General features: G+C 32.4%; 2 protein-coding genes across 2 annotated transcripts; one reads left to right on the top strand and one right to left on the bottom strand.

Annotated features, from left to right (window-relative positions):
* The first annotated feature begins 276 nt into the window (after positions 1 to 276).
* Positions 277 to 2,143, top strand: wam (wampa). Its single transcript, XM_065509472.1, has one exon. The coding sequence runs from the start codon at positions 427 to 429 to the stop codon at positions 2,077 to 2,079; it is 1,653 nt and encodes a 550-aa protein (XP_065365544.1). The 5' UTR covers positions 277 to 426; the 3' UTR covers positions 2,080 to 2,143.
* An 881-nt stretch (positions 2,144 to 3,024) lies between these two features.
* Positions 3,025 to 4,937, bottom strand: bb8 (big bubble 8). Its single transcript, XM_065509466.1, has 5 exons — positions 4,479 to 4,937; positions 4,135 to 4,422; positions 3,776 to 4,080; positions 3,319 to 3,714; positions 3,025 to 3,253 (listed from the first exon to the last, which is right to left on the bottom strand). The coding sequence occupies exons 1-5, from the start codon at positions 4,885 to 4,887 to the stop codon at positions 3,029 to 3,031; spliced, it is 1,623 nt and encodes a 540-aa protein (XP_065365538.1). The 5' UTR covers positions 4,888 to 4,937; the 3' UTR covers positions 3,025 to 3,028.
* Between the last annotated feature and the right edge of the window lie 2,678 nt (positions 4,938 to 7,615).

The following is a 7,615-nucleotide window of genomic DNA, read 5'->3' as shown; positions in this document are numbered from 1 at the left end:
TAAAAATGAACTTAAGCCTAATTAAAAATTTACTTTCAAATTATATATATAAAAAGTTCGAATAATTACCAAAAAATCTATAAATATATTATAAGAACTATTATAAACGGTTAGGTTTCGGAAAGTGATTTCTATACAAATCGACCATATGTACAATAAGTATTCAAAAACGTTTGGGACAAATTTGTTTATATTCATTTCACCGGTTGAATAATTTCGAATCCAAACATTTAAATGTAAATTACAGTTGTCAGAAAATCTAAAACAGCTTTTCAAATTGTATAACAATTTTGTAATCCGCAATACATTTTTAAAACCCAAACATATTTTTTAATAAAAATCTATTTTAATTTTAACAATAATTTAACGAAATTAAAAAAAGTATTTAAATCCACTGATAAAGCAACTCTAAGAATCGTTATCAACATGGATAATTTAGCGAAAAAGAACTTTCTGGAAGTTTATCTGTCAAAGCAAAAGGAGTTGGGCAAACGTCAACGGGAGTACAAGAAAATCCTATCGACGAAATTGAAAACCCGCAAAGAGACCATAATTGAAGCAAGTTATCAGAATGCCATCGAACAACTCAGAATGGAAAAGGATGATTTGCGTGCTCAGATATGGGTGGCCAATGGCGTGACACATACACGAGACAATAAACGTTCGCTCAAGAATATCAAGTGTCATGTACAGTGTCAGGAGGCATTGGGTGATGATACGCGAAAACTCAAAGTTGCCATAGCTAATTTAGAGCGTGAAATCAGTCGAGTAAATAAACAGGTGTATGATCTTAATCGTAAAACAGTGCCCGAAACCCAGCATCAGGCTTATGTGGCTAAAGCCCGCAAGAAAATGATGATTTTGGAAAACCAATTGGAGGTGGGAGTGAGGCGTGAATGCGGCTTTGCTGCTGCAAATGCTCAGTTGAGGGAAGAACTCATACAAATACTCAATCATCGAACATTCTTCAATGATTCCTATACCAAATTAGTGCAGAAACTCAACAGTGATAAGAAATATTTAATCGATTTGATTGAATATGCTTTGGGTACTTTTGATAATTGTATCGATATTTATGAAAAAATCGATAACATTATGAAGAGAGAAACCAAGGAGCGCGATGTGCGTAAAGTGGAAATGCAGGGCATTATGCGTAAAATAGCAGCAGATGCTGATACCACTGAGTTCATGGACACCAAAGGAAAAGCCAGAGCGCTAGCGGATTTGCAGCCCAAAGAGTACGCTCGTCGAGATAAATTCCGACGTGAGCATGCAAAGAAAATTAATTTATATAATAAAATACTGGAGAAGATACAAGCCTATACACAAACCCAAAATGTCGAAAAGGTCATTGAGAAATTTCAACAACAAGAGAGTCTTTACTACTCCTACTTTAACTATGCCAATGAGCTAAGTTATCACATGACCCTGCTCACCAACTCGGTTAATCGTTTGTACAGCGATATAGATTCTTTAAGGAAATCTAATTTGCAGTCTTTACAAGATCAAACCGACACCATAGAACGTTTGGAACAAACTCTTGCCGAAAAACAAAAGAAAAACGAGGAATTGCAAAAGGTGCGCGAAGCCAATGATCAACGCTTGGAGAACCTGTTGCAAGGCATCGAAAACTTGTTTCAAATGTGTCACAGCGATGCTTCGCCTCTTATGGTACTACTCGGCAATCATAACCACGTTGATCTGGTCAATGTTCGCCGTTTCCTAAAGATCCTTGAACGTCGTGTTTTCGATATTACCGCTAGTGTTTATGTTTTGGAGCGGAAAGATGATAGTAAAGCTTTTGGGGACTATATTGTTAAACAAATCGAGAAAATCTGTGATTGGCCCACCGATATTAATGAGATCGTTTTGACGCAACAATGTCCCGAGTGTGCTGAAGGTGAGGCCTTCAACATGGATGATGCTGGTGATGGTGGTGTTGTTGTTCATACAGTGGAAGAGGCTAAAAAGAAATTACATGAGAAGGTGAATCAACCAGAAATGCAGTATCGTTTGCACAGCATTAGCCAGTGTCGTTTGCCACGTTCAAGAGTGTTGGCAGCCAAAAAATTTGCTTAAGGAGGAAAAACGGGTATTTGGAAATGTGCAAAAATGTTTTTGATTTTTAACTATATTTTGTATTGGAATTTCGTGGTTAAATAAAACGATTTTAAAAAATTATGTTTTTATTAGTATTTAACGACCGAAGTCTGACAAGCCAACCGGCTATCGGAGTACGCATCAAATACATATGAAAATTGTCCACTAACCTGATAGGGCCACATTTTAGGAATTCCAAATTTGGGTATGGGTAGTGCAGACCATGTTCTTTAACACATACTACAATTTATAATCTAAAGGATTCTGAAGCACAGCCAGAAGGCCTTAAATAAACTTGGGGGAAGTATTTTTTAAGTAGGTTTCGTTATTTTTGCTTTAAATGCTGGGACAGGGTCCTGCTAAAAGGTCATTCCACTAACCACTTTTGATACAAGACTCTGTCATATGTCTTGAAAATCTCCTTCACTGTGAAAATTGTTTAATTTGTAAACGGATTTCTCCAACAACTGAACAACTTCACTTTGTTCAATTGAAGAACCCAACTCTTGTGTTAGTTGAAGCTATGTTAGGTGAGTTGAAGTTATGTTTTTTTTTTTTTGTTGATGGAGAAAGCTATTAATATAAAGTTTTATACAGGCTGGATTCATTAATTTTTTATATATGGAGTTTGACATTCACTTTACTGAGGAGTTAATGAATTTGCTCCAATTGAAGTTCCTGTATAAATTCGTTGATATCCATATTTTAAGAGATTTTTTTTTCATTTTAAAATTCGTTTTTGATGTATTGTCTATTTTGTGCCTAAGGGACCTGGATATGTTTGTTCTCGGGGTAGAGACCGGTTCCAGTTGTAATACTTTATATAAAAAGGATATAGTTTAATATATTTAAATGTTTCAAAGAAATTTGAATACAAAAAAAACATGTTTAATATTCTTTCAAATAAAACAACACCTCCTTCAACTTCTCATTGCTGGGAAATCCCGGAACTTTCCAAAGCACGAAATATTTTCTGAATGGAATAAATGTAGGCTGCGGTTCTTAAATCATTGCACAAAGCAAATTCATTGGCAGTTTCCTTAATACCACGACCCGACGTTTCCATAACAGTTTGTAGGCCATAGTCAACAATATGAGCCTCGGAAGTGCAATCTCGTATATTTTGCAAAGCTTCATTTGGGCTTATTTTCATCTAAAAAACAATTTGCATTGAACAAGTATAATTTTGAAAGATTTGAAACCCTAGTTTTAACTTACCTTTCCATCACCCATTGATTCATTTATGGAATTAAAAATTTCATGTATCATTGAGTTATCACGTTTTATTGACAGTTTTCCATATGAAACGTGATTGATATTTTTAAGAAATTCAAAATACGATACAGTGACGCCGCCAGCATTGCAATACATATCGGGTATCATAAGTATGTTCTTATTTTTAAGAATTTCATCAGCGGCCGGAGTTACGGGACCGTTGGCTCCTTCTAAAATGATTTTAGCTTGCACCTTATCGGCATTCTCGGCTGTTAAAACTTTTTGTGTGGCACAAGGCATTAGAATGTCGCATTTTTCATGTAAAAGGCCAGCCGGTTTCTCCTCAGCCTTTGGATAACCCTTAAGAGTTTTCTTATCGGCTTTGTATTCAATAAGATCCTAATAGCAGGAAATGCGTTATATACTATTTATATAATATTTGTGGTTTTTGTAAACTTACATTTGGATCTATGCCTTCCGAATTAAACAATGAAACATCATATTCATGTACACCAATCAGTTTAGCCCCAGCTTCGACCACAAATTTTGAAGCCCAAGAACCAACATTACCAAAACCTTGGACTATCACAGTCTTATCCTTCCAGCCTGTCTTAAGTTTAACCAAATCCATCCAATCTTTATCGTTAATAAACACATCGCCAGCTTTCCAAACCCCACGACCAGTAGCCGATGCACGACCATTAATGCCACCAATATGAACAGGTTTACCAGTAACAATAGCCAAGGCATTAATATCATTATGACCTTTAACAAATAAACAGCATAATGAATATTTAACATGTAAAATATTTTACAAACCATAAGTTTTCAAATATTGGTCACTTATCCAACTCATTTCACGTTCACTTGTATTGACATCTGGAGCCGGTACATCTATACCGGGTCCAATCATATTCTTTTTCAACAATTCCATGCAGTACCGTCTGGTAATGGTTTGCAATTCACTTAATGTATAATTTTTCGGATCTATGCGTACTCCGCCTTTGGATCCACCAAATGGTACATTAACACAGGCACATTTAAATGTCATTAAATAGGCTAAACCTTTGACTTCATCTTCATCCACATCCATGGCAAAACGTATACCTTAAACAAATAATTAAAATATAAATTTAGTATCCATTACAGTTGTAATAACTTACCTCCTTTAACCGGCAAACGATGTTTTATGTGATGAGCTCTGTAACCCGTTATAATCTCATACGTTCCATCTCCTTTTATAATCGGAAAAGACACTTCCAAACATGCCGTTACTATACCCATTAATTTTAAAATGGCAGCTACTCGTGCCTTACGGCGATTTTCATCCATTTTTGGATATTTCAGTTCCAATTCTTTGATTAAAGATGGTTCCATTTTCTGGGCTGCTGCATGATAGTAATATTGCACCATATGTGCCAAATTAGGATTCGTTTCTTGTGCTACGTTCTTCAAATGTTGAGGTATTTGATGTTCTTTACGTTTTGATATTAAGTCATAGATATTGTTCGGATTTCTTTTAAATAGTTTTCTACCAATGAGACAGAAACTTTTAGCGGAGGTTGTAATCATAATTATTGGGTTGCAAATTAGTTGTTGTTAAAGTTTTTAAAATATATTGAAAAAAGAAATTCAATTATGCTTTCAAATAGACCACATAGATTTATGTTAGACAATTGTTCAATTTTTACAGGGTAGAAAAATAAAATTAAAATAACAGAGTTTCTTTATAAATATTTTAATTTTGAGTTTATAACAGCAGATAATTTATAACCGTTTTGCAAAACTATTAGGTTTCGTCACCTAGTTTTTATTTCGGTTTCAAAGTGTTCAAGTATCCAGTAACAATATTTGAAAATATTTCAAAGTGAATGTCATTTTCAGTAATAATACAAATGCGATCCTTTCCAATTTCGAATAAATTTATCAATAATGAAGCACTTAAAAATATGATACAAAACTGTTTTTAAATATGACCTGGGAATTTTAATATTTCATTTCAATTTAAAATTGCATGAGATTAAAGATTTTTTAGTAATAACTATGAAATGAAATACACCTTTGTTTAATTTCGTTGCATAATTGCAATTTTTCTAGACATCATAAAGAATAAAGTCTTTATTTCTTTATCCTTATATTAATTTATATGTTAAACCTGGCCTGCATTATTTCACACATCGATTTAATACCAAAGCTGATACTGTTACAAATACAAATATCTCTAAATCTGTGCAGTAGTTCTTAAATTTACCCATTACGAACAAATGTTTCGCTTTTATTGGTATAAAAGATATGAGTAAAGCTTTAAATATGATTTGCTTTTGTTTGTTGGGTTTAAAATAATTGTTATACTCAGGCAGAAAGTATGCAACAGATTTTGTTATTAATTTAATTAGTAATATAAAAAATTAAAAGCATACTTTTAGGATCAACATTAAAAGCTATACATTGGAGCTTACAAACAGCAATGAAATTTAAAATCGTTGTTCGGTATTAAAACAATTGTTCAAATAACATCATACTCAAAAATTTCTATAGAAAATACTGTCATACACAAGATTTTTTATACAAAATACAACTAGGCACTATGGGAAATATTATTTAATATCAGAGACCAAAAATAACTGTTATTAAATTTTTTGAGACTGAAAAAGTTAGGCATAAAATAATTTTTACGTTTTCAAATAAGAGTTATTCATAATAAATAATTTTTTTCGTTGCTCATAACTTTTATTTTCGATTTATATTTTTTTACGTTGCTCATAACTTTTTTTTTTTTCAATTTGTATGTTTTTAAGTTGCCTAATAAGAGTTATTCTAAAGAATATATTTTTTTCGTTGCTCATAACTCAAAAGAAGTTTCTTTCGCCACCTTGGATGCATTTTATTAGTACATACATTGAATTTAACCTTTAAAGTCGCAAAAAATAAGCTTGGTATGAGATTGATGTTTTTTATTGAGTGTTTTTTAATTATGAAGAATTTTGTTTCACAATCAATGTTTTAGCAAACGCATTGTCCGCCAAGATGCACCTTTTCTCAGTCAACAAAATACGCAAAGCAGAAAATGCTCTTTCAACAGAAAGCCGTTTAAAGGGGGGTCAGACGGCATGTATTGCTTGTGTTTTGTGCCATGTATTGGGACATTTTTCCATATGTAAACATATACATACCGTGTGATCCATATGAAACTTTGTGTATGTAAAATACATGTGTATTACTCGTGACATTTTTGGCAATTAGAGCATGTTCTATTTTCGTGTGTATAACAGAGTTGTATTTTGAAATACAACACTGTGTGAGTGCAAAATAAAAAAAAAACAAAACAAAAAAGAGTAAAGAAAAATCATAACAAAATTAATTTCATTGCATTAAATATACATATACATATATTGTGATTTAAAAATGTTTTAAATAAATATATTGTTAAAAACAACAAACATATAAACTAATAGAGGTTATGTCACATGCAATTACATATGTACGTTTGAACGTGGAAATTATGAATCATATCCTTTAACTTATGAGGTGGTGGTAAATTTTACACCCTCTCTTCATTTTTTTAAAGTTTTATCAAAAAGGCTTGCGAAATAAAGTGCCTGCATTTTTGTTTCAAATAACATTTTGCTTTCTTTTTTTAATTTTTTTAAATTAAAATTGTTGTATCTTATTGTTAAAAAGCAAATATTAACGAAAAAATATTTTTTAAAGTGAAATTTTTTGCAAAAATTATAAGGTGTAAAATTTACACCACATCTGTGACTATGTCAAAAATTTTCACGTCATAAGTTAAAGGATATGTATAACGTGAATTTTGACATACACATGGAATTCCATATGTATCGAATACATGTCCCAATACACAAGCAATACATGCCGTCTGACCCCCCTATTAGCCGGCAGTGCATAGACAATATGAACCAATTTATTTAAAAATTGCAAAAGTATCCTTTTTCTCTTCCTAATATTGCAACAAATCGGCTTCTACGTCCAGTCTCATAGGTTTAAAGCTCTCTATTTCAGCTATAGCTGCTAATAACTCTCGCGATGTATTGCCTTTGTCATCTTCTGAAGATAAATTCACTTCAAGGTCTCTAATTGATGTTCCGAACAACGATGACGTATTTAGATTCGTCTATTCGTCAATCAGAAAATCGGATATTGGTTGAAGTGGAGATACTTCAGGTGAAGTTAAATCGCAAATAAAAGTGATGAGTAACGAAAAAAAATATTTATTATAAAAACACTTATTGAAAAGCAAAACTTGTTTTCATTGAGAAACAAAAATTTATTTCTGCAA

The sequence above is a fragment of the Calliphora vicina genome, chromosome 1, assembly GCF_958450345.1.
Source record: "Calliphora vicina chromosome 1, idCalVici1.1, whole genome shotgun sequence".
Classification (NCBI taxonomy): Eukaryota; Metazoa; Arthropoda; class Insecta; order Diptera; family Calliphoridae; genus Calliphora; species Calliphora vicina.
Note: the sequence above shows the minus strand (reverse complement) of the source record. Positions and strands in the feature narration are given on the sequence as shown.

Bases quoted from the DNA above. Each gene is read 5' to 3' on its own strand.
- wam (XM_065509472.1), top strand. From the start codon at position 427: ATGGATAATTTAGCGAAAAAGAACTTTCTGGAAGTTTATCTGTCAAAG.
- bb8 (XM_065509466.1), bottom strand. From the start codon at position 4,887: ATGATTACAACCTCCGCTAAAAGTTTCTGTCTCATTGGTAGAAAACTA. The intron at 3,715-3,775 runs GTAAGTTTACAA...TCCTGCTATTAG, and splicing joins CGGAAGGCATAGATCCAAAT to GATCTTATTGAATACAAAGC. The intron at 3,254-3,318 runs GTAAGTTAAAAC...ATTGTTTTTTAG, and splicing joins AATCAATGGGTGATGGAAAG to ATGAAAATAAGCCCAAATGA.